Raw genomic sequence first — 25548 nt, forward strand, 5'->3', positions numbered from 1 at the left:
ATTCCAATGACTGAGTTCACAGATCATCATGTAAGACTAAAACAGACCTTTTCTTACTGGTACTGACAGCTGCTTTATTGAGGAAAGTTCTACATTTTACTCATTTAACAGACGCTCTTATCCAGAGCGACTTACAGTTAGTGAGTGCATTCATTTAATTTTTTTCATACTGGCCCCCCGTGGGAATCGAACCCACAACCCTGGCGTTGCAAGCGCCATGCTCTACCAACTGAGCTACACAGGGCTACATTTTACTTACTACGAATGTGAGATGTGGTTTTCGTACCTAGCTACATTAAGATGAATGCATTAAGTGTAAGTTGCTCTGGATAAGAGCGTCTGCTAAAATACTAAAATGTAAATGTTACACAAACATTTCCTCGTTTTCTACTTCTTATTAACAATATCCTGCTCAAAGGACAGCTATTCCCTGTCCTGTGGCTCTGTGGGTCTGTGTAAAGATCTAAAATTCCCTCAAAGAAGTGAAGAGATTGTGGGTCTATTCTGGAAAGTGTGGTGTTCTGCTGTAGTGTGCTAAAGTCAATCTGAATCCTTTGGTATAGTAAGTGAACCAATGTGCTCAGTCCACAGCGACAGACCCAGGGAATGGCAGGGAGCAAGTGACTGTAGGGATCAGCCATTAGGACGGCTATGTCAGTCTTTACCATACAAGTAATCTTCAAGCACATATTTGGATACATGGTAGCAAGTTATCAAATGTGATGTAGATGGATGAATATGAGATTGATTGAGACCTAGATGGAGAGGTGGGTTGATTTAGTTTTGCTGCATGTGACTAGACCATGAGATCCCTGTGTAACCTGTGTCCTCTTCTCCCTATCCGGCCCCTGTCCTATCCTCCTTCTCCTATCCCAGAGCAAACTACACATGGAGGGCTTCCGCAGCCTGCGGGAGGGAGAGCCACTAGAGTTCACCTTCCAGAGGTCCCCCAGGGGCCTGGAGTCTGTACGGGTCACGGGCCCCGAGGGAGGCCCCTGCTCGGGCAGTGAGAGGAGGCAGAAACCCAAGCCCCCGGCCCCAACGCAGAAATGGAAGCCAAAGGGAGACCGGTGAGTGGACCATAGAAATAGAATTACTAGAACAGACTTTCCTTTCAATTCAATGTTCTGTTATGGGTGAAAATGGAGTGATTAAGACCTGCTACAGCAGGAAGGGAATTGAGACTGAGACTGGCAACAGAACAGACATTGATGTTGAAGGGAATGGGGTAGTACTGCGGTGATCATTAGTGGTGTATTTGTGTGTGTGTGTGTGTCTGTGTGTTTGTGTGTGCATACTTGCATGTGTGTGTGCCTGTGCCTGTATGTGTGCATTGATGTAATCTATTTTGCAGGAGCTGCATGTTTGTATTTACCTGTGTATGATTCAGAGGTTCTGTGTGGATTATACCTGCTGCATTATTTACACTATGTAATAGGTAAACATTTGTAGGGGTTCTGTTGCATGGTGTTCCTCTAGAGGTCAAATGTACTGTATGATGAGTTTAGTATTAGTAATGAATGTGATTGTGCTGGACCTTTCCTGTGTGGGGCTGCATTTCCACCCAAACTGTTATTCTATAGGGCTCCAGTTGCCATGGTTTTACGGCAATATTGTATGACGTCGGTCTAGTCAGTCTAAGTGCTACTATTTCTGTGATGGTTGGTTTTGAGGCTCTACTGCTGGCTGCTATTTGCTTTGAATACAGATTTGTCCTTCACTCCACTGACATGGATTGGTGATAGGAACGGCTGTTTTAACAGCTGTTTCCCAACCAGATGCAATGTTGTAATGTATAGCAAATATCACTTTAGACTGAAGAGGAATTCTCAGAAACAGGCATTCTAGTTTATACAGGATTGCTTTTTACTGATCATGTTAGGTGATGTTATATTGCATCATGTTGTGTTATGGTGGATACTAATTGTATGTACTGAGTTAGGCCTATGCTACATCAATTATGAAATTTATATAACAATGTATACTCGTAATAAAGAGTAAACAACCTCTTTTTTTGTGTAGACATTTCATCCTAATTTCCCTCCCCATTGTTATAATGTCAGAGGGATCTTTCTTCAAAGGCAGGAATAGAAATATGTTGAGGTCAGTGTGTGTTGACCTCTACCCCCTGACCTTTCTGGGTCAGTAAAAAAGCTGCTGGTTAGATCCAAGTAGGCAGGTTAAAAACATTTATAAACACTACATTCCCTTTAGTAACATCACCACCATTTATATTTTTTATTTAATGGATTGATGTATTACAGTGTTACACAGTTAAACTCTTGGCTCCCTGATCTTATAAACATTGACAATATTTGAACATTTTGGAATGTACAAATAAATTGTGCCAACACGTTTCTCTTCACTTGAGTTATTGGTTGACTTGAAAGTCAAACCTCAGCTGATTTGTTGTTCTGTGCAAGTATTAGAAATTATGCAAACATAAAAGTTGTGGGAACTATGTAACCATGTATCTAAACAGTGCCTGCCTATGTGATTGATATGTTATAAAAACATAGATTCTGCAACACTTGTGAAACCTTGACTACTAGCATGGCAGTTTGTCTTGTGAAAACTGGTTATTCGCTCTTACCAGCTAGAATGGGAGTCTATGTGGTGGGGGTTGGGGAGTGGAGGAGGGGGTATTGGTAGGTAGCCTCCCAAGTAAGCGAACTAGCGTGGATGAAACCTAAATTCCAATGCCCTTCCCCCTCTCCTTCCCTCCTCTCTCCTGTCCTCTCCCCCCTCGCATGTTCTAATTGAAGATGCCACCGAGAGGGACCCCCTGCAAACCTCCAGCTCAGTCATGCGAAACACTTTGTTTCCATCTGAAAGAGTTAAAACTGCAATATGTAACTTTTTGGGTGACCGACCTGAAATGTAAATAATAATATGCCTTTAGCAGACGCTTTTATAGCGACACAGTCATGTGTGCATACATTTTACGTATGGGTGGTCCCGGGAATAAAACTACCCTGGATTACAAGCGCCATGCTCACCAATTGAGCTACAGAGGACCACCTTTTACCTTATAACATCTGACTGCAAGTTAATAATGTCATAATGATCCTATCTAATTATGATGTGATATCTAATGATCAGGTCTATTGCTAATGAATTGGTATGATTTACTTTTATATTAACCAGTTAATTGAATAGCTTCCTTTTTGAGCCAGTAAAACAGACCATGTGACAGGCCTTTGTTCCCTGTGTGGAGTCCTGCTTTGTTTTGCCCTGTCATCAATGTTTCGCATTGTCATTGTTTCCGCCCGTGAGCAGCTTCTTGGTTATTTATTGCAGGTCTTAGGCCTGAGTTGTTGACATACTGCATTTCTATAGACATTTGGCAGTAAGCTATACATATCAGCACGTGGGCAACTTTGTTATTAAAGCGCATTTTATCAGGGAAAATAATAAGCTATTCATCTATTTGTTTGATTTGTCTTCTCTGAGGAGAACACATATGAGAAGTCTTGTATTTGCATTTGTCGCTTTAGCTGTTTTCTGTTAAAGGTTTAGTATTGGTGTATTTTATGTGTATTCTATGGTGTATTCTATAGTGTATTCTATAGTGTATTTTATGTGTATTCTATGGTGTATTCTATAGTGTATTTTATGTGTATTCTATGGTGTATTCTATGTGAGATGCTGCCATCTAAAGGATACATTTGGACCAACAGATTTTGGGAAAATATAATTCAACCAATCTAGTAAGCATGTTATAACTGGATTTGTACCATAATGCATTACATTCTAGAGAAAATGTAATGATATCCCATATAAGAAGTTCTAGGTATTATTATTTTATTTCAGAATAAATACACACTTTAAGCCCTGAAGTTGAAAGAAACTGCTTGTTTGTGAATTGGAATGTGACAAGAATCTCCTCTCTCTGTGTCTCAGATGCTATAACTGTGGAGGACTAGACCACCATGCCAAAGAGTGTGGCCTGCCGCCCCAGCCAAAGAAGTGCCACTACTGCCAAAGCGCGACGCACATGGTGGCCCACTGTCCTCACCGCCCCCCGGCCCCTTATCTCCGGCTGGGCCGCAGCCACTCAGGGAAGACACACTACTGTGGACCAGTATCCCCCTACCTCCTCCACCACCTCCTACAACCCCAGTCCCAGGCATGGAAACAGGCACTCCCAGCCCTCTCAGGACAATTCCTCCCTCAGCAAGTCCTCCAGCTCTCCGGGAAGACCCGGCACAGAACCAGAGGAGTTCTGGAGGGCACCACAGGTGGAAACAATCCTGATCCACAGCCATCATTGACGGATGCCACCTCTTAGTATTACCTCTGGTCCAATAAAACCACCTTCCTTCAGTCTGATCGGTCTCCTCCTCACGCAGACACATCCTTAGCTACCTCCTGAGCAACCTCAAGCAGATCCACATTTCTAACCAAATGGACAGTCAAGTATCTATTTTACTTCCCCAATCCCGACTCCCCGACTCTCCTCTACCAAACTGTGTACATTTTAGCTACCTCCTGGGCAAACTCAATCCATCTCCACATAGATAGACCTATAATCTTAGCTACCCCTGGCCAACTCAATCCATCTCCACATAGATAGATCTATAATCTTAGCTACCTCCTGGGCCAACTCAATCCATCTCCCCTACCAAGCTGTACCATGATAGCACCATTGGATCCAAGGGTAAAGCTTCAGCCTCATCTACCTCAGACTGGTAGCACAAGGATGGTCAGTCACTCTTGTGTTTCCATCGCTGAGTCAGATCAAAGTCATGGACATCCGCTCTATTATCTGTTGCAATAAGAAGACAACTGGGAATGGGACTGACACACAAACAACCAAAGCAATCTTGTTCTTTCTTTTTGATCATTTTCCTCATCTGAACTTTATTGTCCCAAAGCTCAGTCTACTCAAATTCACTCATTCACCTGGATTCACCATTCACGTGATCCAACGGGAAGTATTTCTCAGATCTTTCTCTATTTTGGAGAACTACACAGGGCGATTATGAGCCTTTGTTTTCTCTGTGCATTTTTCATCGGTCGCCAAAGACACCCAAACATACTTATTAGGCTCGGTTTACCGGACACAGATTAAGTCTAGTCTTAGACTAAAACGCCCTTTCAATGGAGAATCGTGATAAGTCATTGAACGTGCTTTTTAGTCCAGGACTAGACTAGATCTGTGTCTGGGAACCTGTTTCTGACTAAACCAATGCTAATATGATAATTTGTCTGTTCAAGGCAATGAAGAAGTAGCATAAAGTGCCTTCTCATATGGCCTCATTCATCCTCATCAATAAGAATACTGAATGTAAATATTAAGATGTATGTTGAATGCATTTATATGGAGACATGGTTTATGTTTCTTTTAACTTTACTCACACATATCAAGACCATACTCACTCTCCCACAGGGTACGGCTACACTGACTGACTGTTAAAAGGTATCATCGGAGCAGTCACTTCTTAATGTGTGTTGACAAATCAAACTCAATCTAATCAAATGACCTTAGTAGGAAGTGTAAGATGACAAATAATCAATGAGGTGAAATGTTTGCCTTCCACCCTTTGATTACTGTGTGACTGAAGGGCATAATACTGCATGAAACAAAGCACTGGGGCCTCCCAAGTGGCTCAGCGGTCTAACCAACGCTTTGAACAAACCGACTGTGTCATTGCGTTTTGGTACACCAGAAGTACATTCCTTTCCAATGGAACGCTGCGTTTGCCTTGCAGCATTGCGTTGCAGAGGCAGCTGCAGTGCGTTCTGTGTGGTGCATACGTTGGATTTATCGAACATATGCGTCAAACTGTATGCGTAAACGGGTTGACAGTAATGGTAGCAGAAGGTGAATGTTGAACTTTTGTTGCACACATATCTAGATGATGCTGCATACTATTTTGCGCAATGACACAGTCGGTGTGTTCAAAGCGTAAGGCACTGCATCGCAGGGTTCGATTCCGGGCTGTATCACAACCGGCCTAGGTCGGGAGAGGGCGGTGCACAACTGGTCCAGGTTAGGGGAGGGTTTGGCCGGGGGTGCTTACTTGGCTCATCGCGCGCAGTGAATCCTTGTGGCGGGTCGGGCGCCTGCAGGCTGACCTCAGTCGTCAGTTCAGTGGTGTTTCCTCCGACACATTGGTGTGGCTGGCTTCCGGGTTAAGATGGCGGGTGTTAAGAAGCGCGGTTTGGCGGGTCATGTTTGAGGACGATGACTCGACCTTCGCCACCCGTTGGGGAGTTGCAGCGATGAGACAAGATCGAAATTGGGGAGAAAAGGGGGGTAAAAATACAAAAAATAAACAAAGCACTGATATTTTGTATAATGCAGTTATGAATTGAACATCAAGGCTCTACTATGTTTACTGAAAGTTAATACATGTTATTATCATAGATTGTATATATAATCAAACATTAGCACAAACCAAACTAGATTCCTGGAGGCCTCAAATTTTATATTTTCTCTCAGGAGAAAGAATGTTCTCAGGGAACTTACCAAAAAGTTTACCTTTCATTTTGAGGGGAATCATCATCATAGAACTTAATTTGTTTTTGTTTTAAGCAAACCATGTGATATCGAGTTAGTGTTCAACTCTATAGACTTATGTACTGATATTAGTAACTACCTCTGAGTTCTAGGTATACATACTGTTATTATTTCCATGTTACGTTGTAAAAGCACCTGGCCACAGCTGTCTGAACCTGTGCATTATTGTAAGTTCATACCACCATCTAGTGGTCAGTTCGGGTAATTTATATTCTGTTTACTTTATGGTTTCTGTTTTTGTCTTAGCATTCCTTGGTCACATCACTTAGACAAAGGACAATACTGTGAAGTAATACCAAACATTACAATCCTACACACAGGCCTTTTTACATTGAGTGTACAAAACATTAAGAACACCTTCCCTAATATTGAGTTGCAATATGGTTTCTGTCAAACTCATCTCACAAACAATTCATGATTTAGTCTTTTTTTGTTTACATGAAAACTTAAACATCTCAATGATGTGTGTTTTATCCTCTCTGTTGCATGTCCGGAGATTGATGTAGCTACTGATATTGTTTTAACTGATGGATCAATCATCTAATCGGGGTATTAATGATCAATTCATAACAGATAAACAGAGAATCCTAATCATGGTTATGTAACAGGGTAAATAAAGGAAATATTTTTCATCATTGGAAAGCAATGAGGAAAAATGGAATAGAATTTTAGTTGACATCTGAAATTGACTGAATGGAAATGGAATGGACCCGAATATTCTGCAACATTTCTAATAATAGTTGAGATAGCCCTGTGGATTCAGACCGAACCAAAGCACTTTATTGTGGAGATATATGTCAAAGACAACCCAGAAAGCACTGTTGAGTTGGAAACACTATTGTGAGTGAGGGATCTTTGTCAAGCTTTTGGTAAAAAAAATAAAAAGTTGTTATGTATGTATTTTAGTGTTGTATTGTACAATCAAGTGTTCAAAGCAGAAGATTGTCTTAAGTTCAAAGAGCAACTGATAGTTGTATTGTTTTTGTTGGTGTCATTCATTCATTGTATCAAATTTTTTTGTTAATCAATCAGTGGTTTGTCTGAGATATTCAAAAGGTTTATTTGACTGAAATAATAAAGCCTGTTGTAACCTCTTCGATTGGTTGGTTGATTTTTCAGACATGTGATGGTTTAAACCACGTGTAAACTCATTCACGGAGGGACTCGAGTTTCTGTTTGGCCTCGTACTTGATTGATGAATTAAGGTCACTAATTAGTAAACAACTCCCCCATTTGGTTGTTTAGGTTTAATTGGAAAGGAAAAACCAAAAACACGTGCAGACACTAGGCCCTCCATGGAATGAGTTTGAACATTGATTAAGCAGTGACAGTAGTTAGACTGAGAAAAGTTAAAAACTACATAATAGCTCTAGATGGGCATAGAGGACAAAAAGAGAGCTTTCATAACCTGCTGATTCTTTTTCAAGTGTTCCTCTGAGTAATTAATATAAACTATCATGGCATACAAAAAAAGGATACCAAGCTTGTGTACTTATAGTAGAAAAAAGAAATAGCCTCAAATGGTTAGCATTGACCAGGAGGTTTAACTTGTTAAATTTCCACATTCATCAAAACAACAGTGCAGAAGCTAAATAAATAGAGAATTCATAAATAAATGTCACATTAATGAGTAAAAGGTTTTAAAATAAACCCTTCCTTAGAGTTGTGTTAACTAAAATGTTTTGGTGTGACACATGGAATACATTTTGAACACACTGGAGTATAAGCACTAATGAATGAAATATCAAAGGCATTGTACAACATCCAATCAAACAGATTTAAAAAGTACAATAGGTTACAAACTCACAAACACTACAAGACAAAGTGAGATGCCAAAATGTACAGTTCCCAGTTTTTGGGATAAAAATACAGTGGGAGAATAAGTATTGAAAATAGTCATTAAAGCATGTAGAGGTGTATTTTATATAGTAATTCAACTGTGAGAGACGGAATAAAATCAGAAAAATCACATTGTATGATTTTTAAGTAATTAATTTGCATTTTATTGTATGACATAAGTATTTGATCACCTACCAACCAGTAAGAATTCCGGTAAGACCGTTATTTTTCTTTAAGAAGCCCTCCTTCTCCACTCATTACCTGTGGCTTAACTGCACCTGTTTGAAATAAAAAAGTATACCTGTCCACAAACTTAATCAAACAGACTAACCTCTCCACAATGGCCAAGACCAGAGAGCTGTGAAAGGGACATCAGGGATAAAATTGTAGACCTGGCCAAGGCTGGGATGGGCTACAGGACAAAAGCAAGCAGCTTGGTGTAGATAAGATGACGGTCAATCACCCTCGGTCTGGGGCATGCAAGATCTCACCTGGTGGGGGCATCAATGATCATGAGGAAGGTGAGGGGATCAGCCCAGAACTACACGGCAGGACCTGGGTCAATGACCTGGAAGAGAGTTGGGAACAGTCTCAAAGAAAACCATTAGGTAACACATTACGCGTCATGGATTAAAATCTGCAGCGACGCAAGGTCCCCCTGCTCAAGCCAGCGCATGTCAGGCTCGCTGAAGTTTGACAATGATTACTGGATGATCCAGAGGAGGAATGGGAGAAGGTATGTGGTTGATGAGACAAAAATAGAGCGATTTGGTTAAAACCCACTCGCCGTGTTTGGAGGAAGAAGAAGGATGAGTACAACCCCAAGAACACCATCCCAACCATGAAGCAAGGGAGGTGGGAAACATCATTCTTTGGGGATGCTTTTCTGCAAAAGGGGTTGGTGACGACTGCACTAGATATGATGGATAAAAGGGGCAGGAGATCTTGGCAACAACCTCCCTTCCCTCAGTAAGAGCATTGAAGATGGGTCGCATGGTTGGTCCTAGCATGATAACGACGAAAACACCAGGGAACAAGAGGGAAGATAAGTCTGGAGTGGCCAATTCAGACCTGAAACCCAATAGGAAAATCTTTGGAGGGAGCTGAAAGTCTAGATATTGACTGACAGCCCCGAAACCTGGAAGGATCTGGAGAAGGTCTGTAAGGAGCTGTATGGAGGTGTGGGCCAAAATCTGCTGCAGTGTGTGTGCAAACCTGGTCAAGACCTACAGGAAACGTAGGATCTCTGTAATTGCAAACAAAGTTTGTACCAAATATTAAGTTTGTTTTCTGATGTATCAAATACTTATGTATATAATAAAATGCAAATTCATTACTTACAAATCATACAATGTGATTTTTGGAATTTTGTTTTAGATTGCTCTCTCACAGTTAAAGTGTACCTATGACAAAAATTACAGACTCCAGAGGTGGGACAAAGTATTGTTATGCAAGTCACAAGTAAGTCTCTAAGTCTTTGCCCTGAGCTCCCCTGGTCAAAGCCGAGTCAAAGATGAGGCAAGTCCAGGAATAAGTTCGTAGAGTCAGTAATTAGTCAGCCTAAAGTCCTCTTAGGGTGCTCTTGCAAGCTCACTCGAGGTGTTGAAATAGTAAAGTCAAGCCGTTACGTAGCCAACGAATAAAAGTCAAGTCAATTGGCAAAGTCTTTGTATATTTTGTCGAAATGGTGTCTGAAGTCATTGACGGAGTCTGACCTCGAGTCCAGTACAGATCAGTCCACACCTCTGCAGACCTCTACATGCGGTATAAGTGGACGGCAGTGTATCAGCACTTCGGTTCCCAAATTGCAGATATTTTGATAATGTTTTTGGTGCTATTGTTTAAGTATCATTATAATAATCAGGTTTGTATCAGGTTACAGATAGTGGGTGGTAGCACTGTTGTTGTAGGTTAATGTACATCTCAACACCTATGGCGTTGAGTGGGTGTATGGATTTCTTAACAGAGAGTTAAAGCTTCAGACTCTATAAAGAGCGTTTCATGTTCTTTAATGGTTTATCATTGGATGTTTGGAGGCAGGAGATTTTTTGAAAGAAGGACACATCAGTTAGCGTGGGAATAGAGGGGTGTGTGTGTGTGTGTTTTCAATGTAACTGTGTGTGTTTCCAAGGTAACCATCTTCATATGGTCAGACAAACACACTATAAAGGTATAAAACGAGGGTATAGGTCACAAATTCCATGGTTTATTCTGACTTCATGGTAACCAAACAAAACAAATCAATAACCATAGGACAGAATAACACATAGGTCACACAGAATTCCAAATTTCACATACTGTATGTTTGTGTTGGAGACAGAGGGGAGACAGTGTGAAGTTAAATCAGCATGGTAAGAAAAAAAGTATTAGCATGAATACTTTTCCTGACATATCAGTAACTTTGCAATTCAACCCCTGGCATTTGATATGGAAATTGCAACATGATAATGTGAAAGCTATTGGGATTAAAGAGAGTCTTGTACGTCTAAATACATTTTCAATAGGAGCTGTACAGTCAAAATTACTACTTATAGGATGGATGATAAGAATGAATGTTGTTCTACTTCTAAATATAGAATTGCAAGATGTTAAAACAACAACCAGGTTACCGGGACTACTCTGCTTTGTGAACAGGCAACATAGTGCAGAGCTGTAGGGTTAAATATTGAGGGTTGAGTTTGGGGAATGACTAGATTTAGTCAGATTCTGGTTGAACTGTCAGCACAAATGACTCTGGACAGGCTAGGAAGGTGAATTTCAGGGGTGGGGAGGGGAGAAAAATAGATAGTCTTACACCCCCTTCAGGGCAAGGTGTGATCTTGAGAGAAGGTTGATTCACAGCTAGAGGTGGAGGTGGAGGAGGAAGGGGGACAGGAGAAACAATGTTAAAGAACAAATCTGTCTAGAACACAACCCCTAGAAAACAATGTTGTCAGATAGGAGCTAAAACTCTAATAAACCAGGATTTAGTGTCTGTTAATATCACATCGAGAGAGGATATGAGGGGTAAATGACGAAGATGGACTCAACTGAAAATACCCAGAATGCCCACATGATTGTGAAATTTAGTGACTGTATAACAGCTACTATTGACCTGGCAAAGATCCACTGTGGATTGAAACTTTGTCACTATTCAAAGGTAGCATTGAGGAGAATGATTGCGTCAGTCTTTTCAGACTCAATAGCTAATTCAGGTTGTTTAACTTACTGACAGATGGGCCAATAGTATCACAAAGCTTGATGGGGGTGGTGAGACTTACATGCGAGGAGCCACCGGAGCCTCCACGGGATCTGGTTCAGGATGCTCAGTCGGTGTCACTGGTGCTGCCCCATCTGTTCCTCATCTGCATCGTGAGAGCTGGGGAGCAGAGGCTTTGGGCTGACCGGCTCCATCTTCTTTGCTGCCTGTTCATGTAAACATCGTTATTGTTATTGTCATCATGGCTTTATCACCAGGTGTCACCACCACCATCATCATACGCCATCAAGATCATCATTTCTTTCATAATCATCGTTATTTGAATCTAAGGAGACAATTTGTAACTTAGGAAGGATAATGACCAAATCATAGTGTACAAAACATTAGGAACACCTGTTCTTTTCCATTACAGACTGACCAGGTGAATCCTATGATCCCTTATTGATGTCACCTGTTAAATCCACTTAAATTTTACATTTTAGTCATTTAGCAGACCGCTCTTATTCAGAGCAAATTACAGGAGCAATTAGGGTCAAGTCTTGCTCAAATGGAAAGATCGACAGACCACCATATAGTCGCTCGGGGATTAGAATTGGCCAGCGACCTTTTGAAGCTACTATTGTCAGCAACGCTCTTAACCACTGGGCTACCTGCCGCCCCAATCAATCAGTGTAGATGAAGGAGATACAGGTTAAAGAGAAGGATGTTTAAGACCTGAGACAGTTGAGACATGGATTGTGTTTGTGTGCCTAAATAGAGGGTGAATGGACAAGACAAAGATTGAAGTGCCTTTGAACAGGGTATGTTGAGGTACACCGGTTTGAGTGTGTTAAGAACTGCAACGCTGCTGGGTTTTTCTACACTCAACAGTTTCCGTGGATGTGTATCAAGAATGGTCCACCACCCAAAGGACATCCAGCCAACCCGACACAACTGTGTGAAGCATTGGAGTCAACATAGGCCATCATCGTGGAACGCTTTCGACACCTTGTAAAAGTCCATGTGCCCAAATGAATTGAGGCTGTTATGAGGGAAAAGGGGGTGCAACTCCCAACATTAGGAAGGTGTTTCGAGACAATAGAAACTACAGTGTCTCAGTTTCTGAACAGGACTAAACCTAACCTTGTCAATATTGGAGAGTGGGGTCATTGTTTTAGCGTACAGCTTGTTGGTGATGTCTTTGCCAATGAGGTACCTGAACACTCGAAGGAAGGAGTCAGACTTGGTGGAAGTAGGTGGAGTCTCTCTCTGGACCAACACAGAAACTTACACTTCCTCCCCATGATGGTCACTGTAAATTAATCAAAAGTCACACACTGTCGTGGTAACAAACCTGCCCTATCGATTACCCTAATCACCGAACGTCACTTGTGTTGTTTGGTCTACCCGGTATGGATATTACTATGAACTGGAATATGCCGTTAAGTGGTAAATTGGCACATATATCAAAAATAAAATAAATAAATGGTAATGATTCAATAATCTCATATTCTTGTTACCTGGAATTTTTCTCCTCTGTGCATCTGGGTTGGATCTTGAACTCAGGGGAGTGCGATGAAGGCGTTCGTGTAGATGTGTTATGGAGGAGCAAGACCTCGATATGGACACCTTCATTCGTCAGCACACAAACTTCATAGTCAACACAGATGACCATGGATGGATCAAATGCACACAGATGCACACAGATACTGCTAAGTATACCATTGATCAAAACATCATTCCAGGGAAAACCAGGGGTGAGACATCGTATGAATAGGTGACAGGGAGATGTTCAGAGTGATACTGCACTTTCGCAAGGAGATACTGAGGCGCTCATCCACGGAGGTCTTGTCCTCGGCTGCTCGTAACCTGTCCCTTCTTCAGGCTCTGGATGGTGCCAGAATTGACCGACAGTCTCTGGGAGACAAGGCCTGCGTACGTGGAGGGGGTGGCTCAAACATCCGCTGTACACTGACTTCAGCTCCCGGTCAATCTTAATCTGACAGAAGACAGTACGGTTACAGCTCATTGTCTATACACTGATAAAGTGGCATATAAAGTGTTATGATGGATGATTGACGTGACTTGAGCGGGGGCTGATTCAGGGTGGATCGCCACAGGGCGTGTTATCAAGAACCAGGCATTAGAAAGAGAGTATATTTTAGGGTCTTTGATCAAATGTCACAGCAGCCAAATCATAAAGTGAGGGCGTCCTAATTCTACTATCGCCTTGATATTGAATTGATAGCACACAATTCATGTATGTCATTCCGATGGGAGTGAAGAGGACTTAGCAGTGCATACATAACTTCCTTTCTGGGTGAGAGGACAGGTGGTCCCATTCTGTCAGTTATGTGAAGGCCCTCTACACACGAAAGTCCCCCTGGTGGCAGCCAGTGCATTTGAAAGACCTGCATCTCATTTAGGTAGAGAGAGACAGAGTGGCCCCAAACACCAGGGGCATGTGACTGGCTGTCTCCCCACTGAGAGACACAATGGAAAACGGATCTCCAAAAAAGTCCTCATCAAAATAACTGTTCCAGGTAACTTGTACCTACTCTAAGCTGTAGTGTGTAATGTATATAAATGGACCACAATCGCATCTAACTGGAATGTGTTGAGTTGGGTGCAGAACTCACAGGTTCTATGCGTTTGTAGATCAGGAAGAGAAGAAGTGCACGAAAAGTTGACCTTGCAGGAAGACCACGTTCCACACCATGACATCCAGGTTACACCGGTACAAGCGTAGCCCAGGTGATGAACAGACAGCTTCCTGTCAGGGACAGGAACAGGGTGGAAGTCATAAAGCCACTTGAGTTGTTATTGGTTGAGTTATATCCCCTGAGTACGCTTGCCATAGCCGTAAATTCTTCAACTGAAAGCTGGAGAAAACTCCAGTAGGCAGCTGTGCTTCCACCAACATGGTGGTCATGATATGATATCATTCCACTCTACTCAGGGCCTTTCCCACTGTTGCTACCACCAACATAGTGGTCATGATATGGTTGTATCTCCATACTTTTCAATTTGATTGCATTGCTGATTCCTACGCGCAACTCCCCTTCTCCACGGGATGCACCGTTCACTCACATAGTGCTTCTATCACATTTCAAACAGCAATTAAATGCAGACAATCCTTTGAGGGGAGGACGAAAGAATACTTTGGAGAGTGAGGAAGAGATACTGTGAAAGTAGAGCTGGTAATGAAAACGAAAAGTGTGTAAATCGTATCATGACCACTGAAGCCTGGACTGTAATCTGGGCCAGCAGAGGGCAGTATGGACCCACCTGTCATCAGCAGCAAGCAGCAGGATCATGTGCAGGGTCAGTGTGGTAGGGATGACCAGGCCCAGGGGGGGAGGAGAGACAGGGATTCCCCGGAGGTGGAAGAGCAGGTGGTGGGCCTCCTCCCACTCCTCACAGGAGGTCAGCGTTGGGCTCCATGGGTCATCACCAGACCTCCCACCCCAGCCTCGGGTTCAGACCCAGGGACTGCCCACCGCATGTGGGGCCAGGGGATGTAGAACAGGCTACTGGTCACCTACAAAGGAGAGAAGCTTGAGACATCCTGATCCTGCCCAGAGGTCTACAGAGAGAGGTGAGGAGGGGTATTGTGGTTGTTTATGTACTGCTTATGAATGGGGATGTACAGATTAAGGAATGTGATATTATGTTGGTACCTTTCAGTTGCGACAAGAATTGGTAAACAGGGATTTTTGCAGTTTAAAGTTCGTTTCACGTTGCTGCTGTTCTCATAGTGTACATCAGTTTGTCACTATCACAATCGCAATATCCTCAGGTTTCTAATAGATTTTCAACAGATTACTGTATTTCCAAATGTTTTCTTTTTGTAGTAATGCAGATAGAATGAACTTTTGAGGATGCTTGTAGGCCTACTGACACTGTCAATAACATAATATTTGATTCATCAAAAAATGTGCAAACTGATTTTAATACCGGTAAATAGAATTCATCACACCCGATCATAGGAGCACAGGAGTAACATTGAATGTTATCCTTTAATGTTTGCAGCAACACGACACGTAACAATGGTGGGAAAATACCAAACTCCACTGGGTTTAGAGCAGATCAGCCGACCAGCGCTCAACAATATTTGATCACAGTCCCTCAGATACAGATTAAGAAATGGAAAATGGTGAAAAAGTGCGAAATGAGTCGGCTACAAGCTGCTTACGCAGAAAATTATGTAACCTACGGTAGACGTCTTAAGAAATAGCCTAATATTTTGAGCGTTCGTTTTTCCTTTACCACTCAGTCAAAGAGTAAAATAACAGAGAATGGGAGATGTAAATCTCCGCTAACAATCTGACAACACGGATCAAACGCTGTCCTGGACAGAATAAAGAGAAGAACAATGGACAAGGGTTGAGGAGCTATAAATGCTAGGTCCTCACGAGCTGGGGGGCTGCACAATGTGAGTCGCGCATTCCAAGCGAGCGGTGACAGGCATTGACTAAAATGGGCAAGAGGCGAGGGGACAGCAGTCAACATTACCCCGCCGCCATGCGCACCTGCAAAGTCCGGGCACGCCAACAGGGGTGAAACTTCCCCAACTGAAAATATAGTTGCCGTCCAGTAAACTCCTCGCAAAATATGAAGCCAAATGTCGAGTGAATCGTGTGTGTTATGTGTTTCTGGAGATTTTGGTTAACCCCAATTGAACAGTGCTCCTTCACCCTCCAGGAGGAAGAGCATGAGCTGCGTGATGAGGTTGCCGAGCCGCCGCGACATATGAATGAGATCAGCAAGTGTCAGCGCCAGGACCGAGCGAGAAGGTGATATTGACACTCACTGCAGGCTGCCTCTACAGAAATGCACGCTCCCCGAAAGAAAATGTTGTAAGGCCAAATGAAAGGATTTTTCTGACATATGCAAAACAGTATAGGGCTACATTGCATTGTTAATTCTTTTTTTAAACACAAATTGACAAAAAAACTCTGTCAGACAATTAAATATACAGTCTCAATTTAAGACAGGCAGGTAGAAGTGCACTATAAAACATAAACAGGAATCAGGGGTAACATTTCACTGGTATTTTGATGCAGAGAAAATCCTCCTCTCTCACTCTCTCTCTACACACACACACTCTCTCCTCTATGTCTCTCTCTCTCTCTTTCTCTCAATCTCATCTCTCTCACACACGCCTATTGCATGATATCTGGCAAACCAAGTGGAGGTTACTTCATGTGCTAGCAATGTAGTCTTTGTTGATGCGTAATTACATAGCTATGCCTATCCATAGCCTAAGCACTTGAGGATAACAAAAGACAAAAACAACATACATGAATGAAAAACAAACATTCAAAAGTTCCGTTCCAGTCACGAGTCAGTCTCTTCTGGTGGCTGTTTGTAGTTAGGGCACGGGCACGGTGGCCATGGTCATATTGCGCCGGGACTCGCAGGAACGCATCTGTCCGGTCTAATTCAGGCAACGGAGGCACGTGACAGTTAGGTGGGTAACCCCGGAGATCATATCGGAACCCGCGGCTGTCGGACGCCTTGTCGTTGAGAGAGTCAGCTTCTGTCCGCGATGTCATTCCGCACCACGAGCGCAAAGACCTTGGCGATGTAGCGGTTGCTTGCCGAAGAGTAGGTCAGTTTCTTACGTCTCCATGAAACGTACCTACAGCCATTATCTGCACGCAGGGTCACCTAGGGAAAGAAAACACTAATGCTTATACACTGAGTATGCCAAGCGTTAAGAACACCTTCTGCATGGTTGAGTTGCACCCCCACAGGGGATGTTGGCACATCATGTTGGTTCCAATGCTTCCCACAGTTGTATCAAGTTGGCTGGATGTTCTTTGGGTGGTGGACCATTTTGATACAGAAGCTGTTTGCATGTAGAAAAAACCCAGCAGCTTGCAGTTCTTACTCAACCCGGTGCGCCTGGCACCTACTACCAACCAGTTCAAAGGCACTCAATATTTTATCTTGCCCATTCACCCCACTCTGAATGGCACACTAAAATCTCGTGTCTCAGATTGTCTCCAAGGCTTAAAAATCCTTCTTCTTGAACAGTCTCCTCCCCTCCACATACATGATTGAAGTTTAACAAGTGTACATCAATAAGGGATCATGGTAACTTTCACCTGGATTCACCTGGTCCCAGTCTATGTCATGGAAAGAGCAAGACTTCTTAATGTTTTGTATGCTCAGTGTTGCCAGACACATTAGGCAAAATTAGCTTATTCGATCGGTTTACTATTTACCTGGAAAACTCCCTCCTCTGACGGCCGGAGAGAGTCCCATTCAGAGTGAATCGAGAAGCCTGGAAAAAGGATAGATGTCACATGTAAAAACCTCTCCATTTGCTGCTCACACGAATTCTGTAAGAAAAAAGTGTACGCTTCTATGTATATGACATAACATCAATACAGTTGGATCAAATGTACAGAGAGTAAGTTGAAATGCACCGGCCGGACAGAAGAACAGACAGCTTATATCGTACAGTCTTGCACCCTCCATAGCAAACAGTGAGTCTTTCTCTATGGTGTGGATGTCCCCTTCACAACAGGCGACTATCTTACCAAAGTGGGTGAGCGACAACCACAGCTTTTAGAACAGTAGCTGTTTACAGATCTTGAAACTCCTTTTCCCGAAATAACGTTCCCTCAGCCAGTGCGGCGACATACACAGACCACACATACCCAAAAAGCGAAATTCCACAAAAAAGGTATCGGTGGTGCACGCGTCAGACAATACCAAATGGTTGTAGCAGAAGAAAGCAAGCAATCAGAAAGGTAAACGAAGTAGAGGAGCCCATAGAACCCAATCCCTCCACATGAACCCCAAAACAAGGGAAAGATACTGGCGAAGGTGGAAGATGGCACCCCTCGGATACCCCCTTCCATTCTTCGCATAGCGAAGGTGCACGACAGCCGCCGTCAAGTTTTCAGGAGGTGGGAAAAAATTCTGAACGCCTCCATTGTCACGCGTGGGGAGCACATCACTTTTCCGAAAGCTTGAGAGGTGGTAAGAGAAAACGAATAAGTGAAACGTCACCGAGACTTCTACCCTAAAATGTAATCGCCCTAAGTTTTGATTATATCACCTCTTAAAATATGACCCGGAGTTCAGGGACTGGGTGGCGCTGTAGCTCTACCGCCTTGGTCCTGACGTCACTATGTTTAAAGCTCGGTCAGTGCTCCTTCAACCACTCTTATAATTGCACATGACGTCTAGGATAAACTCACTAAGCTTATATACTGTGATATGGTGTTATGAATTTTCTGATCAAGAAAGATTTAGTGATGATGAATGATAAGCACGGGTCTCTGACAGAAGGTGGTCTCCAACAACTCACTAGGGCTGTAACACTTCCACTACTTGTTTCTTGTTTTCCTATGGGTGTCAAGGTGAGTAGGGTGGGCCCTCAGAGATGAAACAGCTCAAATCCAATGAGAGGTTGTGTGTGTGTATGTGTGTGTGTGTGTGTGTGTGCATTCATGTGTGTCTTTTCCCACTCCTTCATCTCTGTTTTTCAACCAGGACATGCATAAATCCGCAGTGGTAGGCTAGTAGTAAGGAGGCAGGGGAGGGGAGGAGCAGTGATCTATCTGAGCTAAAATAACCCACTGCAGTTTCCCCTGAGTGAGTCTGCTGCCTCGCCTAACCAGACAGTCCAAGGTGACATTGAGAATCTCAGAGCTGCAGAGGACTGAAAACTCCAGTGAAATGTTTAGGACATTTTTGTAATCACATGCAGAGATCCCTGGGTCCCAAATCATTCAGTGTGTCAGACAGACACAGAGCTGGATACATCCTCTGTATTTGTGTGAGTGCTCTCTCGCCAGTGCTCAGCCTGGGAGTGCTCTCTCTCTCTCTCTCTCTCTCTCTCTCTCTCTCTCCTCTCTCTCTCTCTCTCTCTCTCTCTCTCTCTCTCTCTCTCTCTCTCTCTCTCTCTCTCTCTCTCTCTCTCCTCTCTCTCTCTCTCTCTCTCTCTCTCTCTCTCTCTCTCTCTGCTCACTCACTCCCACTCACTCACTCACTCACTCACTCCCATACTCACTCACTCCTCACTCACTCCACTCACTCTCTCCTCCCTCCTCCTCCTCACTCACTCACTCACTCCTCCCTCCTCACTCACTCACTCCTCCTCTCCTCTCACTCACTCACTCAACTCAGTCCCCCTCTCTCTCTCAGAGAAATCTTGCCCTCTTTTTCAAACTGGAAGGTTCACAGTGGTCTATGGAGATGGGAAACAGTAAGAGACAGTTTGAGGGAGTATGTAATTGGTGGAGTCGGACCCTGGCTTCAGCTGTTGTGGGTGACTGGCGTGCTGCTGGAGTGGTGATCCCCCTTCTGATCTAGTCTAAGGTTAGTTGTTGGTTGCTACCATAGGCTCGCCCAGAACCTTCAAACATACACTCTCACACACCTTCCCTGGTTGCTCAAATTCAATCTCAGTATAAAAAGGTGCCCACTCATTTTAGGCTTTGGTACTCAATTACATTTTACAGTACCAATGTTTGTTCATACTTTTAAAGCAAATATTCTAGCAGTGTTTATCCCCGGAGCACACTCCAGTCTGATATATAATATAGCCGGTGCCCAGCATACAGCATTAAATGCTGTGTGCGACCGATCAAGCTGTGTGTGCGTGAGTGTGAGACTATTTCCAAACACAGGAGAATGTGATGTAGATTGTGCCAGCTGTACCCAGCACCCTGCCAGCCTATACAAAGACAATCAGAAACCCAACGCATCTACTAAATAGGACTACACTCCACACCCTATGTGTGTGTGTGTGTGTTCAGAGTTTGACAAATGGTGGACCTTCTCCCTCGGTAATTTAGAGAGGGAGGGTCACTTAAGTGGGCCATGGCATTAGAGCAACCTTGGCAGAGCGAGAGAAGTATCTATCCCTTAGGTCTTCATCTGTCCAAGAGAGAGAGAAAGAGAGAAAAAAAAGACAGAAGCAGAGACAGATAGAAAGAGAGAGAAGAGAGAGAAGAAGAGAGAGAGAGAGACAGGCAGTCAGAGACAGAGACAGAGACAGAGAGAAGGGGAGGGAAGTGAGGGAGGAGGAGCAGGTGGTGGGTATGAAAAATCCCAGTTAATATGAGCATGTATGGGGATATCTGGATGTCTGGTACTAGCTTTGGTTAGGAGAAAGTATGTCAGACAAATACACACACAACACCACCTTGCAGACACAGAGACAAGCGCCACACACACACAACACTGGTGAACTCAAATAACGGGCGTAATGAGTCTCTTTCGAATTCTCACTTTGTCATTACTGGTATTTTTAAAGTCTCCCCTAGATAGAGGCCCTGGACCTTGGATTATTGAGTGAAACCACACACACACACACTCTACACCGACTCTAACTAGCTCTACTCATGCAAAGATACACTGATGTACTTTGTCACACACACACACACACACACACACACACACACACACACACACACACCACACACACACACACACACAACACCAGATAGATCAGATAAGTCAAACCAAAGGGACAGGCTTGTGATAGTGTCCCGGTACTCTCCATTAGATGCAGCCATTACCAGTTTTTCTCCAATTGTAAACACAATTGTCTGAAACCTTGCTCCATTTCTGAAAACATTCAACACAAAACCTCCTCTTCAAGCACTATTTACCAAAACCTCCCCAGACTCCTCGTAAAATGAAACATTAGCACTCAAAACAGTTTTTACCTGTGTTCACAAATCAAACACTACTCTCAAATCATAAACAAAGTGATCAAAATGATATACACTCTCAAGCAGTCAGTAAACAATACACCGAAAAATAGAAAACACATTATTCAAAACTACTTACAGTTCTCAGGGAGAATTACTGCTTTTTGATGAAAGCGAAAACATTTCTATGTAGTAGCTCAAGAATTGATCCAAGTACTACTCTGCTTTGCACTCTTTGCATTTTGTTTTTTGTTCTTCCTCCTCCTTGTACCCCTATTTTTTACAGTACTGTACCCTGCATCCTCACAAACTTGTCCCTTTGTCTCTGTGATACTGTAATTCTTGTTGCTTTGTTGATATGAACTGACAACCAGTCAAAATCTATTGAGCAGTCAGTACTACAGTTAACAAATGGAAAGCCCAATGTTCAGAGGCCACCACAATTTGTCCATTGTACAGTGTACAGCCTACAATGCACTGTACTACAGTATACAATACTAAAAGGACAAAAATCAAAGGAGTAAACATATGTGGTCAGTGCGCTTCTTCTTGGGCTGGAGTCAGGCCAGAGCACTTTGTGTCTGAGCATCACAAGCAACATGTGTCCCTCACTGAGGCAATGAGAAAAAGAATATAAGTGTGCCGTATCCTGCTCTGACATGATTCTCACCTATCTCCACCACAGGCTAAATCCGCAGCTTACAGCAAGTTGCTCCTGGTGTGGGTTGTCTATCCTTATGCACTGTCTCATTCTCAATCAGGATTCAGGAAAAGCGAGTATGGAGGGAGGTACAAGTTCATAAACTGCCCATTGATGTTAAACCATTCCCCTTGCCTGAGCGGCTCGGTGGGGAAGCGGACATTTGTCCCACTTTGCCTGTCACATATAGGTGGGGATGGGATTCTCATTTAGCTCTTGACCCTGCTGTTCTTGAACCTGCTGCTCAAATAAAATATCTCTTGAATTGTGCAATATACATCTTAGAAGGTGTTGGGTGTTTTATGGCCCAGTGTAACATGGTGATGTAGAACACCCATGGTTGCTGAAAGTAGCAGTGTGACTGTGCCACCTACGTTGACCGGGGACTTCAGCAATGCGCTCTGTCCAATCATGTATTAGGCCTCTCCCTTCTCACTCTTTATTAGATTGAAGCCTGCTTCATCGACCAAAGATGAACTCATCAGGGTCTGTCCAAAGGATTCCAAGTCAAATATTGTCTGTGTAGAAATACAATATACTGCCCATGTAGGATTTCATGTAAGTCGTACAGAACAGTGCTATACTGTAGAGTCAATTGGGCTACTGTATGCACTTCTGATTCTCTTACATTGTATGTGCTGAAGAGTAATGTGTTCACATAGTATGTGTTGTACTGTAGACAATCTAGATTACAGTAAATGTTTCTGAATGTACACTTACTTGCTGTACACGCTCATGATTCTTTCACCCTTGGTGAGTTGCGCTCTAAAGGTACTCTGTATACTTGTTTCATTCGCATCCTGTTACGATGGAACCACGGTAATGTGTGCCAAATTCTCCACATTCCAGATTCCCTTGAAGGCGTAGTGCATTATCTTCGAAGGACCATGCCAACTATGCTTTGGCCTCTTGTCCCGAGTGAATATAGCTGTCCCTTCCACACCTGTGTGTGACAACCTTGGAATTCTACAAAAAAGTAGTTGTGCAGTTTACAAAACATATTCATGCAGTACAATACATACAGTGATTAACTTTAGCATATCTGTTGAAACAGCTGCATATGGTGTAGTACAGTAGAATTTGCATGTACAAAAATACAAGTATACTGTACCTATTCTCTTCTCTGAATATCCTTGCTATAGTGAACACTGGAAAATCGGCTCAAATTGGTTGCACATTACAGTTTTTTTGATTGCTTAAACACGATTTTCAAAACAAACTCGTGTTTTCAAAACACCACACACAATTACTTTGTCAACCCACACCCAATTAGCAAAAAACACACAGATCCTTTGCAAAATTAAGCTCTGGCGCAAAACTATACACTTCTTTTTAAAAACCACACTTTATTGCCATGCATGAAACACACCCGTTTCACATTGCTATACTCCCTGTTTGCCCGAGTTACACTCTGCTGTGATAAACCTAAAACACTTTCACACTTCCTACTTCCCTATGATTAGTGTAAGGCTGCTATCAGCAAAGTACAAAATATAATGTAAATTCCACCAAACACTACACAAGACCAATGTTGCAGACCAGAGAAACTCATTTATTTCTCCATACGCTCAAAATGTTGACATGGCGAATCCATCACTTGCTACTACCTCCATCTGGTCACAGGCCTCCTCCACTTAGCTTGGATAGAGGTGCCTCCAGCCTGAAGACGCAGATCTGTTCCTTCCACCGCATCATGCCGAAAAACTCTTCTAGAGGGTTGGAATGGAGAGTAGGAAGATATGGAACATGTGAAATGTGGATGTTGCTGAGAAAGCAGTTTCACAGAACCAGAGCAGGCGAGTGGAAAGACACATTGTCCCAAACTGTGTGTGCATATGACCATTTGGTTTTGCTGCTGTTATGTTGTGCAATTAATCCCAAGAATGTAAATCGAGTGCTGTGTTGTAAGGGCCCATATAGGCATGGCGGTGGAGGACCCCATTCTGTGTAATGGCTGCACAGTTTTTATGTACCTCGCGTTGCCCTGGGACCAATTATAGCCCTGTGGCCAATGGGTTTCTTCCCTCCTTCGTATTCTTCGGGTTGGACCCAGCCTCAGCTCGTAAAATGAACTCAGCTGGATCTCCTCTCCATCCATTTAAATAAATCTCCGAAAAAGGCTGATGTCGGGCAATGTAGTTCAGTGTAGATCTGGCTATACATATTACAGCCACAGTAAAGAATTATGAGACAGTATGCAAGTCTCACACTGCTAACGTGAAGCCATACCTCTGCATAATCTTCGTTCACCCTTTTGAATTGCGCTTCGAAGGCACTCGATAAATTTGCTTCATTTGAGATATGTTTTTTTGAGATGCGTGATGACGATGTTGAAACGATAGATGTCGTTTAACGATGGTGTGTTATGTTAACGGAAACAGATGAATATGTGGATATTTGCTTTGATTGACCCTGCTTCCCGCCGGAAGAGGTGAGAGGAGTGAGAAGGAAGGGATGTAAGGTGTAAGGTGAGGGTTGAGGTGGGTGTGGGGGTGGGAGGCAGATCAGAGGAAGAGAAGTGGTGTAGGTTTGTTTGTCTCCCAAAGCCTTATTTTGCATGAAAGGCTATAACAGTATTGGTTTACAATTATATTATGGCACATTTTCTATGAAGGAAGAGAATATTGTGTCTGAGTGCAAATCATGAACACACACCAAGCCCACTTTGCCTCAACACACACGTACATATGGTCCTCTGTGGCTCAGCTGGTAGAGCCCTTGGCGCTTATAATACCAAGGTAGTGGGTTCGATCCCGGGACCACCCATTACATAAATGTATACACGCATGGCTGTAAGTTACTTTGGATAAGCGTCTGCTAAATAGCACAATATTATTATTACATTGTAATATATTGTTGTATGGTGGTATTATACATTTTGTATTGTAGATATGTAGTGGTGTAATAATGTTATATGATGTACTGTTTCATCTTTTTGTTTTGCTCTTTCATTGTAAGTGCCTTAATGTGTTTGGAACCCCAGGGAGGGAAGGAGTATTTGCTGCCTTGGCTATTGGAGATCCTAATAAATACAAATACTAATGAAGTCATGTAATACAGGTACCACAAAGATATTGATAGGCTACCAGACCAATATTTAACAGGAGGACTGAGATTGTCTGGGGAGATGAACTAGAGACATTTAATTTATTATTACCTAAAAATAGCCATTTATTAGCCTACTTTGATTTCCTGTTGCGAGAATCTGTTGCATCTCGTAGTGGAAAAGAGAGAACAGGCCATCCTCCTTGTCTTTATCCTGTTCGTGTTGTGATGTCACGAGAGGCTGTGTCCTGGAGGGACGTTACATTCCTTAAGTGGCTGCAAGCCCAGACAGCTATGGCTCCATCTGCTGGTATGGTCAGAACTCCACCCCTCTATGGCCAATCTTTCCATTAGCTAGAAACAAATGGAGCTGATGACTGAAGGTTTGGGAAAGGAAGAGACACACAGTCTCAAGCTGGAGCTCTCTATGGGGCAAGTACTGCACGTCACTTCATGAGGAATATAAGGTTTGGGAGATACTTACCTTTGGGAAATACTCACCTTTGGATATATGCACCTGTGGAAATACGTAGAGAGACATTTGGAAGGACTTTTTGCTGGGTTGGCCACTGGCTGGGAC

At 43.0% G+C, this 25548-nt stretch overlaps 1 protein-coding gene and 1 pseudogene across 1 annotated transcript; one reads left to right on the forward strand and one right to left on the reverse strand.

Moving 5' to 3' along the window:
- The first annotated feature begins 692 nt into the window (after positions 1-692).
- Positions 693-4291, forward strand: LOC123484227 (protein lin-28 homolog B-like). The gene is made up of 2 exons (XM_045214345.1): positions 693-1070; positions 3904-4291. The coding sequence occupies exons 1-2, from the start codon at positions 889-891 to the stop codon at positions 4289-4291; spliced, it is 570 nt and encodes a 189-aa protein (XP_045070280.1). The 5' UTR covers positions 693-888.
- A 7389-nt stretch (positions 4292-11680) lies between these two features.
- On the reverse strand, positions 11681-22660 carry LOC123484228 (annotated as a pseudogene).
- Positions 22661-25548: the final 2888 nt, after the last annotated feature.

The sequence above is a fragment of the Coregonus clupeaformis genome, unplaced genomic scaffold, assembly GCF_020615455.1.
Source record: "Coregonus clupeaformis isolate EN_2021a unplaced genomic scaffold, ASM2061545v1 scaf0239, whole genome shotgun sequence".
Classification (NCBI taxonomy): Eukaryota; Metazoa; Chordata; class Actinopteri; order Salmoniformes; family Salmonidae; genus Coregonus; species Coregonus clupeaformis.